The 20402-nt window shown below is 42.9% G+C and overlaps 1 protein-coding gene and 1 long non-coding RNA gene across 12 annotated transcripts in view; one reads left to right on the forward strand and one right to left on the reverse strand.

Moving 5' to 3' along the window:
- Positions 1-17571, forward strand: part of LOC122240490 — a 28044-nt gene extending 10473 nt beyond the window's left edge. For both annotated transcript variants that reach the window (XR_006220288.1, XR_006220289.1), the window contains exons 2-3: positions 12050-12189; positions 17224-17571. This is a non-coding gene — a long non-coding RNA (uncharacterized LOC122240490). The remainder of the gene's footprint in view (positions 1-12049; positions 12190-17223) is intronic.
- The window catches only part of EFCAB6 (EF-hand calcium binding domain 6), a 243243-nt gene that overhangs the window by 131237 nt on the left and 91604 nt on the right, over positions 1-20402 (reverse strand). For 9 of the 10 annotated variants that reach the window (XM_042993473.1, XM_042993475.1, XM_042993471.1 and 6 more), the window contains one exon: positions 2433-2543. The exons of the other annotated variant lie outside the window; for it this stretch is intronic. In XM_042993473.1, coding sequence (XP_042849407.1) covers positions 2433-2543 — 111 coding nt within the window. The remainder of the gene's footprint in view (positions 1-2432; positions 2544-20402) is intronic. 10 annotated transcript variants of the gene reach the window in all.

A 20402-nucleotide genomic window follows, 5' to 3' on the forward strand; every position in this document is an offset into this window, starting at 1 on the left:
AACTCAGCAGACGACCATAGGAGAAGGAAAGGAAAAGTAAGATAAAAACAGAGAGGAAGGCAAACCACAAGAGGCTCTTAAATACAGAGAACTGAGGGTTGATGGGGGTGGGCTGGGGTGAGGGAGACAGGTTCAACGGGTGACGGGCATGAAGGAGGGCACTTGTCGGGCCGAGCACTGGTGTTGTATGTAACAGATGGATCACTGGGTTCTTCTCCTGAAGCCAAGACCACACTGTATGTTAGCTAACTTGAGAATAAATAAATAAATAAATAAACAAATAAATAAACAAACAAATAAATAAGAAAAAAGATTCTCCCTCTCTCTTTGCCCTTCTCCCCCACTTGTGCTCTTTCCCTCTTTCTAAGTTAAAAAAAAAAAATGAGAGTGAATCAGCTCAACAATTCTCACATCCGTTTGGGGCAGGGGGTTTACTGCTGCATCTACAGCCATCTTAGCTTTCTCCAGCTGTACAAAAACACAGAAACACACACACACCTACGACCATTTCTAAGAAATATATACAGTAGGGGCGCCCCGGTGGCTCGGTCGGTTGGGCGTCCGACTTCGGCTCAGGTCATGATCTCGCGCTTCGTGGGTCCGAGCCCCACGTCGGGCTCTGTGCGGACGGCTCGGAGCCCGGAGCCTGCTTCGGAGTCTGCGTCTCCCTCTCTTTCTGCCCCTCCCCAGCTTGCGCTCTGTCTCTCTCTCAAAAATAAACACTAAAAAAAAATTTTTTTTAAGAAATATATAAAGTGGCAGAATTCCCGAGTCTGGTTGCTCATGTGACGACTGCAACCTGGTTTTTCGAAAGATCACCGGCACAGGAATGAATGGATACTTCTGCAATAATCATCATCGTATACAGTACCACCGACGAGGGGGCCCAGTAGTTCTGTGGTGTGTGTTGGGGGTGGGACAGGGGGTACCGTGCTAGGCACTGTGGGATGTTTAGAGCAAACCTGGCCACCGCCCACTAGATATCATTAGCGCCCCCACCCCAGCTGTGACAACCAAAAACGTCTCTGGGTGGCTGGGATTGCCCCTAGTCGAGAATCACTATTTAAACTTTATTTATGTTGAGAGAGAGAAGCAGGGAGACAGAGAGAGAGAGAGAGCACATCCCAAGCAGATTCTCCACTGTCAGCGCAGAACGTGATGTGGGGCTTGATCCTGTGACCTTGAGATAGTGACCCGAGCCGAAATCAAGAGGTGTGTCAGACACTTAACCAATCGAGTCACCCAGGTGCCCTGAGAATCACTGTTTTAAAGTAAATGAAACTCACATTTTAATTCTTTCCTGTCTTTCAGTTAAGAAAATCGCAAAAAAAACCAGAAGTAACTTCACTTAAGAAATAGGCTCACGGAGTTGCATCCCAGGAATGGGGTGGGGGTGGAGGGGTGGGGAGGGAGCTCTAAATACCTGGAAGGCCAGTAACCAGGGCAGTTCATCAAATATTCATAAATCCCTGAGACACAGAGCGGACCTGGTGAAATGGGAATTAACTCTGTGGCCCCACGACTCGGGCCCAGGGGTTTTGGAAAGGCAAGAGGCCAGCGGGGGCCGCCTGACGGGAACGCAGACGCACCAGACAGCCGGTCCTGGCTCCTTCACTCCCTACCCGTGTGGCCTCCGACACGTTGCTCACTATTCTGATGCTCTATTTTTCTCATATTTTACTTTACAACAGAGCATAGTGCTTTCGATGAACTTGCCAAGGTTATAAAGCCTGTTTTTTTCCCTTAAAATTTATATAGGGCGATCAATACAGGATACACATTCACATAAACAAAATAGTTCTTAGAGCCAAAGCCTAAACTTCAAAATGTCATGTTATTAAGTGCTTGTTTTACATTTTCGGCCCCGTCACAATTTACGTGATACGTAAATCTGAAGTTGTAATAGACATTAGAATGAAAACAGAAATAATGGCGCTCAGGGCAAAAAATCCCCCTGACCCACGATAACTGCACCACGCATCGTGGTCAGGAGACAAATGAATGTGGATTGTTCCTTTCTGTGTAACGCTTAACACAACATGCTTCTACACAATTTCCCAAGAACACACGCAAAGCTCAGTGTGACGCTGGCGGCGCTGACGTGCGCACGTCCGAAACTCAGTCTCCATTTCTGCCTCCACCGCGCTCACTAAGTGGCAGGTCTAGTTAAGACCCTTACACTCTCAGGTTTTCATCTAGAAACTGGAATAATAATTATGCCCATCTTATAGTTTAAGGCCATCTGAAATAAGAATGCCTGTGTGGGAAACAGTTGATGAATGGTAAATCGCCGTGTCAAGTTCATAATTATCCCATGAAGACTAATTTCTCATTCAAAACCCGAAGAAAAAGTCATGCAGATATTCTCATAGATGATAATGGGTGTAAGTGAAATTTGGTTCTTCTGTGTTTGTTTTTCTTTTCCCACATACCTGTTTCTTTTGGTCGGGGGAACTGTGTTGTTGACTTCCAACCACTGGGACTCATAAAATGAGGTTAGAAATTGTTTCCAATTGACTCTAGCGGTGGTTTTAAGTCCAAATCTGGATTTAAAAAAGTAAAAATATTACTTTAAATATTTTTCCTATAATGTTTCATGGATCAGATGTTTCATATTGAAGAGTGCAGCAATGAATTTAGGTGAAGTTTCAAATCTAAGGCAAACAAACAAGATAATTTAGTAAAATAGTACTGCCAATTGACTTTTAAAAAAGCAAGGAAAACCAAACTGACGCTACAGCTCCTTGTTCCTGTATTCCCTTAGCGGTAGGTAGCATACAGTTGAAGGAAGAAACAAAGGAATTTGATTCTCATGTTCATGAGATAATTCTTTCAAAGTCACTATTTGGAGAGTTCAGTCACCGCGGGAGGCAGAGTAAAGGCCCGGGACGCACCCACTTCCTAATCCCCGGGATCTGTGAGTGTGGTCTCAGGTGGCAAAAAGGGACTGTGCAGATGTGATTAAGGCACAGGTGCAGAGACGGGACGGTACCCAGGCTAACCAGGGATCCGGTGGGCCGATCTTATCACAGGAGTTCTCCATATCAGAGAGTTTCTCCGAGCTGTAGCCAGAAAAAGACGTGAGGACAGGAGAAGGGCCAAGGAGGTGACTGGAGATGCAGGAAGGGCCGTGCGTCCAGGAAGCAGGCGCCTCTAGGAGGCCGCAAAGGCGAGAAACGGACTCTGCATTTCTCCACTCGGCTCGTGCTGCGTTGTCACGGCAGCAACTGAAAACAAGTACAGACGCGAAATCACAGCGGGAACGAGTAACTGGAAAACTGTTGAAAAGGAAACTACCAAAGCCAGCGTGGCCCCGTGACTCGGGCCCAGGGGGTTCGGAAAGGCAAGGTGCCAGCGGGGGCCGCCTGACGGGAACGCAGACACACCAGACAGCCGGTCCTGGCTCCTTCACTCCCTACCCGTGTGGCCTCCGACACGTTGCTCACTATTCTGATGCTCTATTTTTCTCATCTATAAAATGAGCATAATGTCCTCCTCGGGGAGGGTTGCTCTAAGGATTAAAGCTACTAGATCGGAAAGCCCCCACTGCAGTATTGATTGGATCACCAGCAGGTGTCCCATCACACACGCCACCCTACTGTCTATGTGACCCAGCCGCTAAGCATCACCTACGCTTCCATAACGGGGGGACGAAAAGAATTTGGGCTAAGATTCTTCAACGGCAGATACGAGATGCAAAAGTGGGGAATGCCACAAGACAGACTTCCCTGTTTTGATGGCCAAAACTAGTGGCTGTAAGGAAACTGGTCTCGGGTGGATCAGACGCGGGCCACGTGAGAAAGTACCAGCGTGCATGTGTGTACACGCAAACACACACGGAGTTGTGTGGCCCTTCAGTTCAGGGTTATGCTCTTCCTTGCCCAAGGTCCCTTATATTTGCTGCTTCCTTTGACAAATGCCACACTCCTCATCGTACGTCCCGTTCTTAATTCTACTCCTCTTTCGAGCTCAACTTAATCATGACTTTCTCAGGGAAGCCTTCTCCGATGTCCATAACCAGGGCTCTTTGCCCTGTCAGCCTGCCCCATAGCACTCTGCCTCCTTCCTTTATAGCATTTACCATGAAGGATTAGTATTATTAGCATCTGTCACTAAGGATTAATATTATGAGCATTTATCACTAAGAATTAGTATTATTAGCATTTAACACTTGCATAGCACCTGGGTCATGTTATGATTATAGCACCCGATGCTTGATAAATGGTTATTATTTATGCTTCTGCTATTAGGACCATAGATGTTTTCATGAGAACGGGAGATACTGATGGATTGATTTTCATTGTGTATACATGACAACATCTAAGAAGGAGACTGCGACAGTGGTCTAATGCCTTTCTGTTCACATACAAAACAAAGTTCCGCCTTTCATTCTTGGCCTTCCTTCCTCACATTGCCCACAACCTGGATAGAGTTTGTTAACACTATATATTTCCACCTTAGATTTCAGCAGGTTAGAAATTAATTTCCTATAATGGAAACACTGGGTCTACTGTTAAATGCAATCAGCTTCATATGCTATGTGTAGGAAATTACTTGCTCTTTGGGAAAAATATCAGATTAGATATTTGGGAAAAATATCAGATTCACCCCATTCTCTATACTAAAATAAATTCAAAATAAGTGAAGAAGTGAAACGTAAAAACAAGGACCACTAGCAAAGGAAAATCTAGGTCTATATTCAACTGGTATTTGAATAGGAATGGGTTTTTAAGTAACATTTAAGAAGGGAAATCACAAATTTCCCTATTCAATGCCATCAGCATAAAAAAGTTCCATACGCCAGAAATATTGAAATAAAACTTAAGAGCCAAAAACCAGAGGCGCCTGGGTGGCTCAGTCAGTTGAGCATCTGACTCTAGATCTCAACTCAGTTCTTGATCTCAGGGTCATGAGTTCAAGCACCATGATGGACGCCCCCCACCCAAAAAAAGGCCAAAAAAACCAGACTTGTAAAGTTATGTAACATAAATATGCATAACAAATTGCAGATTTTCTTAAAACATAAAGCACTTATACAAATTAATATAAAAATACTAAAACCTGATTTCTTCTTCCAATAATGGAGGAGTCCAACCCTACTGGACTAATCCTCCTACAGATAGTCACAAAAAGCTCTGGGCATAATACCAAAAGCAGTTACCTAAAAGCACTACAGGGTGAACAGATGTCGGGACGGCAAAACCCAACTCCGGTTGGGACTCCGTGCTGAGAGGAGTCGAGTTGTGAAGACGATGTTCAATGCTTTCAGCCTGGTGCTAGGTGCTGTAGCATGAGGGTTGCCAAGGGTACCAGTACCCCCCCCCAAAAAAAAAGTAGCCTTTATGGCCTGGAACACTAGAAGACCAAACCCAGGTGAGCCAAGACCCCTAGAGAGAAGGGGGAAATCCTGGAAGAAAAAGAGCCAGAGAGGGATTCCCCAAGCTCGGTCCTACCACATTTCTGACTCGCTCTGAATCTCACATGATCAGAACCTTCTCGTAATACTTAGCTAAACACAAAAGATCTGAACTAAGGTCAGAGCTGCCACCCAAGAAACGGAATATGAAGTTTGAGTCCAACCAAGACAACCACCTAGCGAAAACGAAAGAAACAATACTCATCGAAAAAAAAATAACAAAAGTTAGAGTCTTCGTGATTTAATATTCAAAAAGTTGAGGACAGAATCTGCAATTATAGAACATATTAAAAAACCCAGGAAGATGGAACATTCTAGGGAGAAAAGTCTGACATACACGCAATTGGAATCACAGGAGGAGAGGAGAGAAATAATGGGGCAGAAAAGAATATTTGGAGACGACAGGCCAAAATGTCCCCAGATTTGATTAAAGAGATCCATTTACAGATTAAGACGCTGAACAAACACCAAGTAGAACACCATGAAAAAGGCCATGCCAAGGCACATGACGAAGTCCAATTCAAAGAGTAAATCCTGAAAGCAACAAGAGAAAAATTACTCATTACCTTCAGGGGACATTTTAACAGATGGCTTTTCATCCAAAATCATGGAAGCTGAAAGAAGTGGAACGACATCCGGAAGGGCCAAGAGAGAAAAAGAACTCACCCCAGACTTTTTCATCTAAGAAAATATCCTTCAAAAATGAAGGGTACAAGAAGACATTTCTAAATAAAAGAAAGCTAAGGGAATCCATCTTTAGCACACCGGTGCCTCGATAAAGGAAGTTCTTCGGGCTGCTGGGAAATGATAGCAGATGGAGACCTCGACTCTTCAGAAAAGAGAAAAGGGTCAGAAATGGTAAATATCTGGAAAAAATACAAAAGGCTATTTTGTTTTGGCTTTTTATCTTCTGAATTTGTTTCTAGTTCTTTAAAGCGAAACAGTAATAACATTGTTTTGTGGCATTTGTAATATGGATAATTCATATAACACCCACGGTCTAAAGGGCACGGTGGGGCAGGACAGCGACCTATAGGCTCACGCGGGTTCTGCATTTTATGTGAAGTGATACAGCGTCAACTGGATGCAGGCTAACGATGAGCAGGTAAATATGTACACTCCAATCCCCATGAAAAATTATGTAAAAAAGCATCACTAAAAAGACTATAAGAAAATTAAAATGGAATTCCAAAAAATGTTCCAAATATCTGAGGAGAAGGAAGAAAAAGAGAAAACAAAACAAAAAACAAAAAAGGGAGATCCAAATCCAAATATATCAACAATTACTTTAAATATTAACGGACTAAACAAACACTTCAATTGGGTCTTTTTTATGACCCCAATGTATGCTGTCACAAGAAAGGGCACAATTAATATGAAGACACAGATAGGTTGACAAAAAGGACATTACCTTAAACCACATGATCAAGGGCAACCTCAACAGTGCAAGTCACATTAATACTCTACACCTAAAAACGATGGAATGAGAACGGGACTTTGCCCCTGTGGTCTTCCTTCCAAAAACACATTACTCCAGTCCAACCAGCCAAAGCCCAGTTGAGGGACATTCTGTAAAATATCTGACCAATAATCCCCAAAACAGGCAAGGTTGTTAAAAAACAAGGAAAGTCTGAGCCACCGTCAGAACCAAGAGGAGCCTAAGGACACACGACTACTAAATGTAATGGCGGATGTATCCTACGTGATATCCTGGAACAGAAAAAGGATATTAGGGGAAAACTGAGGAGATGTAAATAAAGTACAGGCTAACTAGTTAACAATAATACATCAATATTAGTTCATCAATTGGGAAAAATCTACCATACCAATGTAAGATGTTAATAACAGGGGAAGCTGAGTGTGGGGCACGTGAAAATTCTCTGCACTATCTCCACAACGGTTATATAAATGTAAAACTTCCGAAGTAAAAGGTTATGTTTAAAAAGGATAATGAGGGACTATTATATATACCTTTATGTCAACCCATTTGACAATTAAGATGAAATGGAATGTGTTGAAAACACAAATTACCAAAAATGACGCAAGAAGAAATAGAAAATGTGAATAATTCTCTATTTAAAAATTTTTTTATCTGAAAACAGTCCTAAAAAGAAAAATTCAGGCCTACACGGCTTCTCAGGTGAATTATATGAAACATTTAAGGAAAATAAATAATGTTGGCCAGAAAGTAGAGAGGGAGGAAACATTTCTCAACAGATTTTCCCATGTTAACCTGATCCCAAACTAAGAGAAATATTTTACAAGCAAGGGCAACTTTAGACAAATGTCACTCATGAAAAAAGATGCAAAAAAATTTTTAACAAAATTTTAGCAAATAAAATTAAATATATCAAAAGGATACTATATATTATGACCAAGTGGGATTTAATCCCAGGATGTAAATTGGCTTAACTAAAAGTTGATCAATATAATTCACTATGTTAATAGAATAATGGAGGGAAATTACATAATATCAGAACAGATGCAGAAAATTGAATTGCGAAATTTGAATTTTGCAAAATTCAACACGTATGATAAAAAAAGAATTCGTCAAAATAGGAATAGAAAGGAACTCCCTTAACCTAATAAAGGGCATCTGGAGGACACCCATGGCTAACATCACACTATGTTACAAGATGGAATGCTTTCTACCTAAGATCAGGTCAGAACAAGAGAAAGATGTCCAATTTTGCCATTTCAGCTCAGCATTGCACTTAATGTCCTACTTAGTAAAATAAAGCAAGAAAAAGAAACAAAAGGCATACAGACTGCAAAGGAAGATGTAAGCTTGCTTTTATTTGTAGGCAACGTGATTATATTCAGAAACACTAGAAAATCTACAATAAAAATATTTGAACTAATTAGCCAGTGAATTTAGTAAGGTCACAGTATTCTAAGTAAATATACAAAAAATCACTGTATGTCTAATTACTGGCCATGAATAGTTGGAAAATGAAATTTTAAAAATTCATTTACGATTGAATAAAAAATACTTAGAAATAAACATAGCATGTGTAAGATTTGAGAATTATAAGCAACAAAATATTGCCTAGGAAAATTAAACACCTAAACAAGTGGAAAGCTATACCATGAAGTAGAAAACCGAATATAGTTAAAGTGGCAATTCTCCCCAATTGCTAGTATTTGCAATTAAAATCCTAGCAGGTTTTTTTCCTTTGATATATTGACAAACTGATTCTAAAACACAAAGACCCTAGAATAGTCATACAATTGTGAAAGAGAAAAACAAGTCTAGAGGACTTGCACAATCTAATTTCAAGACTAAACTATTTAGCTACAGTAATCAAGGCAGTGTGGTATTGATGTGAGAATAATCCTATAGATTAATGGAAGAGCCTAGAGTCCAGAAACCTACTTATACTTATATAGTCAATTGATTTCCAACAAAGGTGCAAAGTAATTCATCAGAGAAATAGTAGCCTTTTCAACAAAGACTCCTGGAACAACTGGATACCTGGATAGAAACAAAATGAACCTCCAACCTTACCTCACACCATACTCAAAAACCATCCAGAAATGGATCTCCCCTAAAAACTACCCATAACAAATTTTCAAATAGATAAAACAGGCTTTATCAAAATTAAAAACTTTTGTACTTCAAAATACAAAGAGACAAGCAAGCCACACTGAGAAAATATGTGAAAATAGGTAGCTAACAAAAAAACTCATATCGAGAATATACAAAGAACACTTGCAAATCAATAGGGAAATAAACAAACCAGTAAAGCATGCAAAAGATTTGTACATATACTTTCTAAAAGAATATATATGAATGGCTAATAATCACATGAAAATAGTCTCAACATCATTAGTCATCAGGGAAATGCAAATTAAAAGCAGAATGAGGAGTGCCTGGGTGGCTCAGTTGGTTAAGCGTCTGACTTCGGCATAGGTCATGATCTCGTGGTTCACGAGTTCGAGCCCCTTGTCCGGCTCTGTGCTGACAGCTTAGAGCCTGGAGCCTGCTTCCGATTCTGTGTCTCCCTCTCTCTCTGGCCCTCCCCCACCCATGCTCTGTCTCTCTCTGTCTCAAAAATAAACATTAAGAAAAAATTTTCAATCAGAATGAAATACCTTTACACACCACCAGAATGGGTAAAAGTCAGACTGGCAATACTAAGCATTGATGAGGATGTCGAGCAGCTGGAGTTCTTACGTGTCACTGACGGAATTACAAAATGGGAGTTACTTTGGAAAAGGGTTTGACAGTGTCTTATAAATTTAAACATACACTCATACAACCCAGCAATTTTACTACGAGGTATTTACCCAAGAGAAATGAAAACATGTATCCACACAAAGAATTGTATGTAAATGTTCACAGAAGTATCTTGCATAATGACCCCAAACTGAAAACAACCCAAACGTCTCTTAACTGTTGACAGGATTCACAAATTGTGGTAAACAAACACTGAGTCGGTCAAGCATCTGACTTTTGATTTTGGTTCAGGTCACGATCTCACAGTTTGTGAGATGGAGCCCTGAGTTGGGCTCTGCACTGACAGCATGCAGCCTGCTTGGGATTCTCTCTCTCCCTCTCTCTCTGCCCCTTCCCTGCTCTCTCTCTCTCTCTCTCTCTCTCTCTCTCTTAAAATAAATAAAAACATTAAAAAATAAATCCAGAGGGAGAGCTGCCTAAGGCAAAAAAAAAAAAAAGAGCCACTGGGACATTTTTAAAAAATGTTTATTTTTGAGAGAGAGAGAGAGAGAGAGAGAGCGAGCAGGGGAGGGGCAGAGAGAGAGGGAGACACAGAATTGGAAGCAGGCTCCAGGCTCCGAGCTGTCAGCACAGGGCCCAACGCGAGGCTCAAACTCACGAGCCGTGAGATCATGACCTGAGCCAAAGTCAGACGCTTCACCGACTGAGCCACTCAGGTGTCCCGGGACATTTTTAAGAGTGAAAAAACTTGGCTATATCTTTGTGACTTTGGATAATGGTTGCTCATGTGATTTCTGGCAAAATGTGTGCTGATTTATTGAAAATTGTTTCATTCATGTGTTTATTCATGTTGATTATAAAACGTGTACAGTCTCAAACTGGAAAACAGGGGAAACCATGAAGAAAAAAATAAATTACTCATAATTATAACAGCCAGAGATAACCGCTACTGATATTTTAGTATATTTCCTTCCAGAATTTCTTTGTGTGCACAGGCACGCACACTCCATGCATGCTTAACATCATTGAGATCATATGAGGTATCAGTTACGGTCTGTTTTCTCACAGTATTTATCAGGAGCATTTTTTATGTCATCAAAAAACCTTCGAAATTAACTTTTAATGGCTGCCACGCGTTTTGTCAACTCTTGAGTCAAAAGTGTGGACGTGTCTAAGGTTTTCACTACACATTGCTCAAATGTACTTCATAAAGGTGTTAATTTATTCTTTTTTTAAAAATTTTTTTAAATTTATTTTTGAAGGAGAGAGAGAGAGACAGAGCATGGGCGGGAGAGGGGCAGAGAGAGAGGGAGACACAGAATCCAAAGCAGGCTCCAGGCTCCGAGCTGTCGGCACAGAGCCCGATGTGGGGCTCGAACCCACAAACTGTGAGATCATGACCTGGGCCGAAGCCGGACCCTCAACCGACTGAGCCACCCAGGAGCCCCGGTGTTAATTTATTCTTATGAGGGAGGTCCGTGAGAGGCTTTTTGCCACATTTCCCACCGCCACTTCCAGATCCTTGCCAATCTGATAGGCGAAGGCACAGTGCCTCGTTGCTGTTTTGATTTGCGTGTCCTTTGCTGTTGCACTCACACGTTTTTCATGTTTAAAAGTTTTATGTACTTTCTCTGTGAATGATTCATTCGTGTCCTTTGACGATCTTCTGTGTTTTAAAAATGTTTGCTTTTACCCCAGTATAAGTTGCATAAAATAAAATTCATTCCTAAGTGTATAGTTTCATGAGTTTTGGCAGTGGTATATATTATCTAACCACTGCCACAGCCAGTATTAAGGAATACCTCCACGACCCTAAAATTCTACTCTCGGCCTTTGGAACCAACCCCTCCCCTGACCTCAGCTCTGGCAACCAATGATCGCTCTCTGTCACGGTCACTCCGGTTTTGGCTTTTCTAGGAGTTCCCGTAAATGGAATAATCATACAGCGTGTACTCTTTTGTGCTCGACTACTTCCTTCATTTACCATGTTTTTAAGATGCATCCGTGTTGTTGTAGATCCCAAGGTTTCTAACTGTTATTGCTGGGTTAAGCAATAACAATTAACCGACTGAGCCACCCAGGCGCCCCTAGTATTAAACTCTTCATTTCTGTCCCCTAATCTGTTCTCCTTCCCCCCGTCTTCAAATATATTAAGTTCCCATTCCATGCCGGCCTCTGTCGGCCTGAGATGCTCTTCGTCCCACAGCGAGTACAATGTGACTGGCATGCTCTGAATGTGTGTGACACGGCAGACTTCTTTTCTTTGTGCCCGATGCTTTCATAAAGGACCCGTCTTAAATGCCATCTCCCCCAGAAGTCTTCCCTGATGCCTCATCTGGGGTAGGCTTGCCCGCATGCATCGCGATTTACCATTGGTTTGTTTATTTCTGATGCAACAATACGTGTCGGTATGAAAAAGCCCTTTCGGTGACTTTCGTATCCTCTTTCCCAAGCCCACCAACACTGCATTGCTAAGGATCCTCTGAAGGGAGATTATGGGCGCCCCACCAGAGGCCACAGAGAGGACGACAACCACAGGGTCAAGATTTAGAGGTCACTGAAGAGAAAGGGACCACACAGTACACCAGCCAAGGTAATCAAACTCCACCAGAAAGCCAAAGAAACTCTGGAGGAGGGAGGGAAGCTGATGGACCAAGCAAAGTACGTGAGATACAGGCTCGAACTGTCTTGTGGACGAAAGGAGATCATAGCCAGGGCCTTGCCAAGTCCCAATCCACACTGCTGCTGCCAGTGTCCTGGACAAATGTCCCCACCCACCTCCCGGCTCACCAGCCAGAAGTACTCACTCTCCCCTCTGTTCCCACAGAACAATCGGTTCATCTCACCAACTCGGTGTGAGTTGTGCGCGCGCACACACCCTGCCAAGGTACGGGCACGTGCTAACGTTAGCTGTAACCTGCCCCTTTCCCTCTTCAAAGACAAGGCCATGCAAGTAACTGAAGGCGGTGTTAGCTCAGGGACAACCGCTGTACTTTGCCAGAAAACAAAGTCACTTGCATATTTTAACTTTATTAGTTAGTAGTCAGTAACACATCACTCGCAACACATTCCACACTGCACAGCCTATCGCCCCATTCCAGTGTGCCATCATACCGAAAATCAGAACCACAGGTCTAGGAGAGGGGAATGGGGGCCTGAGATGGACAGGCCTGACTGGCAGTGGAGCACAGAGGTGGCCCATGCACAGTGCCACTATGACCACCTAGGGCGGCATCATTCTGCAAACAAGGCAAGTGTAGGAAATCCCACATATTCCCCTCACGGATATTCATGACGTTAAGTGAAACACACTCACAGCTAGGAGATGTCCTATCGTTGGGAGCTGGGAAACTTTCTTCTGGAGCTACACCTGGGGAGTGCTTACCACAGGAAGTCATGGCATCATTCGGGTGTTTCAGGGCACAAGGATTTCTGGCACTAGCTTACTGAACACAAGGTCCTTGGGAAAGACTAGGGTGCTGCCTGATATATACAGAATGCACAGAAAATTCCAGGTCTGATGGGCAGAAGCCTGAATTGAGTCATGAAAGTGGGAATTCATGACCTCTTCCCCAGGTCACGGACCAAAACCAATTCACGGATACAGAGCCCCTTAACGAAGGGGCCATCTGGATACCTTTGAGGAGCAACCCTGCAATACAGCCATACACATATACTGAGAATTTTCCTTTAAACCTTGCCCAGAAGGTCCAGAGAATCTTCCTTCAAATCGTGCCCGGAAGATCCTTCAGCCAATTACCACAATGACTACGCATTAAGGGAAAGAAAATACCTAGACCACTCAGGGTTATTACATAGTGGCTCTGAACTAATGATAATCCATGGAGAACCAAAGTGCCAGCATGGTCTGCTGGGTCAGACTGGAGGCTATGGAGGATAGAGGAAGCCCAAGTCCATGTCCTAGTGGGTCCAGTAAGGTGACAGACCCCCCTGTGGTTACTTCTCTAGACTCAGAATAGATAACAGAAATAAATATTCTTGGTCACTGCAAATCCTCACATCTGTTCTTTGATCCATGAAATAAGGGGCTGTGATGGCAGGAAGGACCAAGTAGAAGATCCAACTCTTCAGCAGAGAGTTTAAAAAGTCTACAACTTCCCCGGGGTGCATCAAAGAGTAAAAGACAGGGCAAGGGGTTGATTTCTACCATATGCCATCCAAATCACTGTGTCCCAATGCAAGAACTACTTGGATATTTGAAAATGATTATGGATGATTGCAAATTTAATCAAGTGATGATGCCAATCACACACGCAAATCAACACAGCCCCTGGCAGCTGGTATGGAGCTATGGACATATCAAATGCTAATTTTTCAATTCCCTTTTCAACAGTTTTCCTTTACATGGCAGGGAGATCACTATACCTTCAACCCTATCTCAGGACTACGTCAACTCACCTGCTTCCTGCCATAATATAATGTGAAGGAACTCTGGGCAGGGCTTGCCCAGAGGGTCCTATAGATATTTACCAAGTCTCTGTATTGTTCTGATGTGCAATAGACACCACACTGGCCCACTGCATGATGATATCTTATTAACTGCACCTACTAAGAAGGAAATAACAAATATCCCAGAGGCCTCAGAAAGGGGGAGAAGATAAACCCCAAGAAACTTTAAGGGTCTGCCATTCTGGTAACATTTTTAGGGATCCAGATGTCTGAGGCATGTTGGAATAGTCCCTCTAAAGTGAAAGACCATTTATAGCAGCACTCTCAACAATAGCCAAATTATGTAAAGAGCCTAGATGTCCATCAACTGACGAATGGATAAAGAAATTGTGGCTTATATACCCAAGGGAATACTACATGGCAATGAGAAAGAATGAAACATGGCCTTTTGTAGCAACGTGGATGGAACTGGAGAGTGTTATGCTAAGTGCAATAAGTCAGGCAGAGAAAGACAGATACCATATGTTTTCACTCTTATGTGGATCCTGAGAAACTTAGAAGACCACGGGGTAGGGGAAGAAAAAAAAAAAGAGGTTAGAGTGGGAGAGAGCCAAAGCATAAGAGACTCTTAAAAACTGAGAACAAACTGAGGGTTGATGCGGGGTGGGTGATGGGTATTGAGGAGGGCACCTGTTGGGATGAGCACTGGGTGTTGTATGGAAACCAATTTGACAATACATTTCATGTTAAAAAAATTAAAAAATAAAAACAAATAAAGTGAGAGACCAGTTGATAAGTCTCTTACCACCCATCACACAAAAAAGACTCATATGCTTGAAGGGTGTCTCTGGATTTCGGAGACAATTTTGTCCTGCTATTCTGATCTGTTCTGCTGTTCTTGGGCAAGCCAGCAGTTCTGAGCGGGGCGTCGAGTAAGAAAGAGCGATCGCAGAAGGCCCAGGCTGTAGTATAAATTGTTGACTCATCAAAGAAGAGCAGCACAGCTTGTAAAGGTATTTATGGCCCACGTAAGTGCCCCACTGGGCGGCACCCACATGGATTCTTAGGAGGAAAGTTGACCTGTTCCTGCAGGTGACAGTCGCTTTGCCCAGGCAACTGGTGCTTGTTCATGGACTTCCATACAAATGTGCTCGTGGAGACAGGAATAGGGGCTGTGCCTTGGTCTGAAAATATGGACTTCTCATCATAAAGCTGAGTTGGCCACTGCCCAGCTAAGTACTCAGCCTGCCAACAACAGCAGGGGCCAGCGCTGAACCCTCCTATGGTCCCTTTCTCCAGGTGGGCTTTCCAGTCACCTGGCAAAGATTACATTGGGCCCCTTCATCGTGGAGGGAGCAGCGATTTGTCTCCATACATCTCCTAGATACAAATTTGCCTTCCCTGCCTGAAACGCTTTTTCCATTACCATCATCCACGGACCTCCAGAATGTTTTATCCATCGCCGCGATGTCCCATGCGTCAGAGTAACTAAGGGACTCATTCGATGGTGGTGACGGGATGGCAGTAACCTCAGCTCCACAGAATACACTTGTCTTGTCACATAACCCATCGCCAGAACAGACTTGATACAACGGTTGGTACCTTGCTGGTGATTCAACTACAGAGTCAGCTGAGAGGAAATCCCTAGGGGTTAGGGTGCTTTTTCTATAGACCACATTCCCTGCAGTAAGCCAGCTGAGGCAGCCCAATAAAGAGATGGCCACCAAGGACTGAGATCCTGTGAAATGAAGGTTGGGGACCCCAGCAGGTGAGCAGCGCTGTCCAGCAAAGATGTTGGCAGAGAAAGTAGGGGGGACAGAGAATGGATGATGGAAGGAGGACACTATAATTATCAACTCAGATCTCATGACCAGTTACAGTAATGTGAGTTTAGAGACTCTTTTATATGTTGTTCGTGTCTTCCCATTTCCCTCACTTCCTTATGTGAGGGACTAACTAACACTAACAGTAGCTAACATTTTAGATTTCAGGTAGGAAGCGGGACTTTGAGTAGCTCCTGCTTTGGAGATAGAAGGTTTTCATCCCTACAGAGGACAAGGTGTGTTTTGTTTTGTTTTGCTTTTTTATCCCTGAAAGTCTGCTGAGGCTCAGAACGGTAGTTGGCACTGGATATTCTTCCTCTGACCATCCCCACCCTTCTCAGCTCCCTTGCCCTAAAACCTCCCTTGTGTTGCCCCCTGGAGTCACACCCTCCTCTCCTCCAGTCCTGGCAACCACTGACCTCTCTTCTGTTCCTATTGTTTTGCCTTTTCCAGAATGGCCCACAGGCGGAAGAGATCCTAGACGTGTGGGTTAAAGAGGTTGGGGCGATAACTGAAAATATACCACTGGGTATTGTTTCACTTGACCTTAGCCAAAAGGCCGAGAAGCGATACTGGGTGTTGCTTCTACATTTAATGTGATTTGGGCTAAATGGCTTATTGTGTCTGCTTCTATGGCTTCCGTCAGGCCAGTAATGTTACCAGAGTGAATGGGAAAATTCTCACCAGGAGATGTTTCTGAGCGAGAACCTGCTCGCGTGTTGGGTGGAGGAAGCATCTGGTGAATAGGAAAGTTATAGCAAGTCAGCGCATTTATTCCACCCTCTCGGCTCTCCCTCAAACCTCACTCTTCATATTTAAACACCTTTTACCAGCTGTGTCTTATATAAAAGCCTAGGTGACATTGAAAACACAGCATGTTAGCAATAAAGGTCAAGTGAGCTGTTCAATTAAAGCCTACCATTACGTTAAAAAAAAAAATATATATATATATATACACACACACATATATATACATATATGCATATGTATATATGTATATATACACACACATATATGTATATATATGTATATATATATGTTTAAGGAAAACAGCTTTTTAAAATCTCTAAAATATTATTTGGATCAAGATTTTATGTCTTATTACCAAGATGTTAGAGGTTTTAATTTAGGCCCTAGATCTTGAGTATTTTTTTAAAAAAACAACAAACTCAAAAAGATGACTTTTTCCCCCTATACTATCCATTCTTGAATTGGATAGTAAGAATAATTTTTCGAACTATTTTAGTATGAGGGTTTAGATCTTATTTTACTTCCTGCCTTATTCTTTACTGTGTTGTTTGCCTTTTTTGTTTAAAAGGACATATTTTAAAATTTTATTTAGCCAATTAAAATGCACTGAAATGGACTTTTTCCTTTGGTGTATATACTTTCAGGAGTTTTAACATGTACGGATTCACACAACCACCGCCACACCCAGGATGCAGGAAGGCCCCACCACCCCAAAACCTCCCTCGCGCTGCCCTTCTGGAGTCAGGCCTCCCTCCCCCGCCTTGAGTCCTGGAAACCACTGACCCCTTCTCCGATCCTCTCGTCCCGCCTTTTCCACAATGTCACCTAGACAGGATCCTAGAGTAGCAACCTTCGAGACCAGTTCCCTTCGAATGCCTCTGAGATTCATCTACTCCCTCCTATTGCTGAGAAATACGCCAGCGTATAGATGAACCGGACTGCCTACCCCATCACCTGCTCAGGGACATGCGGGCTGGTTCCAGTTTGGGGCAATGAGGAATAGAGCTGCTGTGAACACTTGTGTACCGATTTTTTTGGTAAACTTTTCACTCGTTTTTTAGATACGAAAGCCATACAGAATTGGCCCAACACAATCATGGACTCGTCGTGGTAAGTAAACAATGTCACTCACTGCAGGTCCCCAGTCCCACCTCTAAAGCCGGTTTTGTGAGGGCCAATGCTTTCATGGTAGAATCCTGCAGATTCTCTCTTTCTAGGAGGTGACATAATGATGAAATTCAAGAAATAACTGTGACAGTGCAGGGAACCCAATGTCCTTTCTAAAGGTAAAACAGAAAATAAAAGGGCAGTTGGATGTGTCCGTGTAGACAGAGCACTGTATAGAAACGTCCACATACAAGAGAAAGCTAGACTGATAGAACACACTAGAAGGACACATTAAACCAAATTGTGGAGAGAATCGAATGCCTGACAAAGCAGACATTAGAAACAATGGGGAAAGAATTATTTCACAAGTGGTGGTGGTAAAATAGATTATCTATTTGGGAAAAAAAATTTAATTTGGATACCCACCTTATGTCAAGATGGATTAAAGTATTTTGTTTTCAAAGAATAAAAAAAAAAAAAGCAAGCAGAGTAGAAAGCGTTTTTCTCAAGGCTGAGTAAGAATGATGAATTTATAGATTAAGCAACAGAAGACATCCCCAAAGAAGATTAATGTATTTGATTATATTAAAATGTAAACTTCTAAACAATGAGGTATCACATAAATGAAAGGGAAGCGGCAAGCTGGGAAAAATATCCACCAGAAAATATTCTGCTTATGACAGAAAAGGTTCTCTCTTAATAATTAATTAATTATAAAAAATTGTTAAACAAAAAGGTGATAAAACTGACTTAAAAAACCATCAGTGGGGGCATTAACCAATCAGGACATGAGGAGAATTCACGTCAGGGGAGATACAATCAGCACACAGGCTCGTGGAAATGTCCAAGCTCAATATCGCTCCAAGAAATATAAATTAAAACGATAATGAGGCACCATTTTATACCTCTTAAGCTATCAATATTTTAAAACAATGTTAATATTCAATGCTGGGAAGAGTAGGAAACTAGAAAATCCACACGATGTTGACAATATAAATCATGACTATCGTTTCAGAGAGCAATTTGGCAATCCTTATAAAAATGCACCAAAGTATTCACACTGTAGCCTTGAATCTGACTCAAAGCCTGTCCTCGACCCCCTCAGCAATGATCACGACCCCAGTCCCCTCCCAGGCCCTTGCCTTCCCTCTACCTCACCTCTCGCTCCCTCTTGCCAACTCCTGCCAGGCCCCAGAACATCGTCCATGGGTTAGCCCTTCCCAGGGCTCTCCTCCTGACGTCTCAGGTCTTTGTTGAAACTTCACCTTTGCAGAGAGGCCTTTCCAGAGCCCTCCCAGAGGGTCCAAGGGTCTCCCCATCACTCTCAGCACAGCCCTGTCACCCTGCGCCCTTCCTTTCACTACTGGTATGTCTCCGCATGCTGTCTCACCCGCCAGCAAGTAACATTCTTTGAGGGCAGGGGTCATATCCTCCTCTCCATTGGGCCCCTAGTGAGCACAGTGCCGGGTTACACAGTACAGGCTCCAGAACGATCTGTGGGCTGGCTGAGCAAATGAACAAACATATGCAAAACTAAAAAGAGACTAAAGACTCAAATGCAGTGAAATGGTTAAAAACATGTTGGTATATAAAATTAAAGAGCCCTAACAAGGGATCGTGACCCCATCAAACCAGTCCCTGTGACGTGCTGTTTGATTCCTCTGGATGGAATGTCTTTCTCCGGCCACCCGTGTGGGAAACTCCTCTTAACCTCTCAAAGCTCCCGTTCAGTTCTGTTGACTCTCTGGACACTTTTCTAACTTCCCAGCCAGCATTAACACATTAAGGTAAGATTTCTGGCAACACAGTGGATCTCTCCCCAAGCCTCCTGGTCTCGTCACAGAAATGTATCAACAGACACATCAAAAATTTCAACGACTACTGGAATAAATACATCAACAAGATGATTTTAAAACACACGGCGGAAGTGGAGAACAAGAAGGGGAGATGCACAGGTGCTAGAGGCGTGGAGGGAACAGACTCTGGTGCGGTGGGAATGTGAGTTGTGGCCACGAGAGCCCAGGGAGCGCATCAGACCCGGACAGAGCAGGCTGTGCTACAGGAAGCCCTGGGATCTCATGCTGGCACTGAGAGGCTGGGGTCTAGTGCTCATTTGGGCGTAGGAGACCTGGACTGTGCAAGACCGGGAGGAGATGTGGCATGGCAGAGAGTTAGTGAACCAAAATCGATTCTAGGAGAAGAGTCAGAACGGCGCCCAGACAGATAAAGACACGAGAAGTGCCGAAGAGTCTAGGAGACGAGGAAAAAATAGAAGGAGGAGGTTCAACAAATATTTAATGAGACTTCCAGAAGAAAAGACCGGTGAGAAAGGGGCAGAGGCAATCCTCAAAGAACAACAGCCGCGAATGTTCTAGAATTCATGAAAAATACTCATCCTCACCATGAGACAGCATGTGTCTGGGAAGGTTAAATAAACAGACATCGCTAGCAAGACAACATCATGGGGAAACCGTAAAGCAACAAAAATAGAAAATCTTGAAGGCAACCAGAAAAAGGAAAAAACAGATCACTTAGAAAGTACTGGTAATTAGACAGCAGACTCTCAACAACAACACTAGAGGCCAGAGGACCGGGAAGAATGTCTCTGAAGTGCTACAAGAAAATAGCTCTCAGACAAGGATTGTATTCCCTGCAAAATCTTCATTAAAGAGTAAGTAGAAAATAGACATTTTTGAAAACAAGACTGAACCCACCA

Source organism: Panthera tigris, chromosome B4, assembly GCF_018350195.1.
Source record: "Panthera tigris isolate Pti1 chromosome B4, P.tigris_Pti1_mat1.1, whole genome shotgun sequence".
NCBI lineage: Eukaryota > Metazoa > Chordata > Mammalia > Carnivora > Felidae > Panthera > Panthera tigris.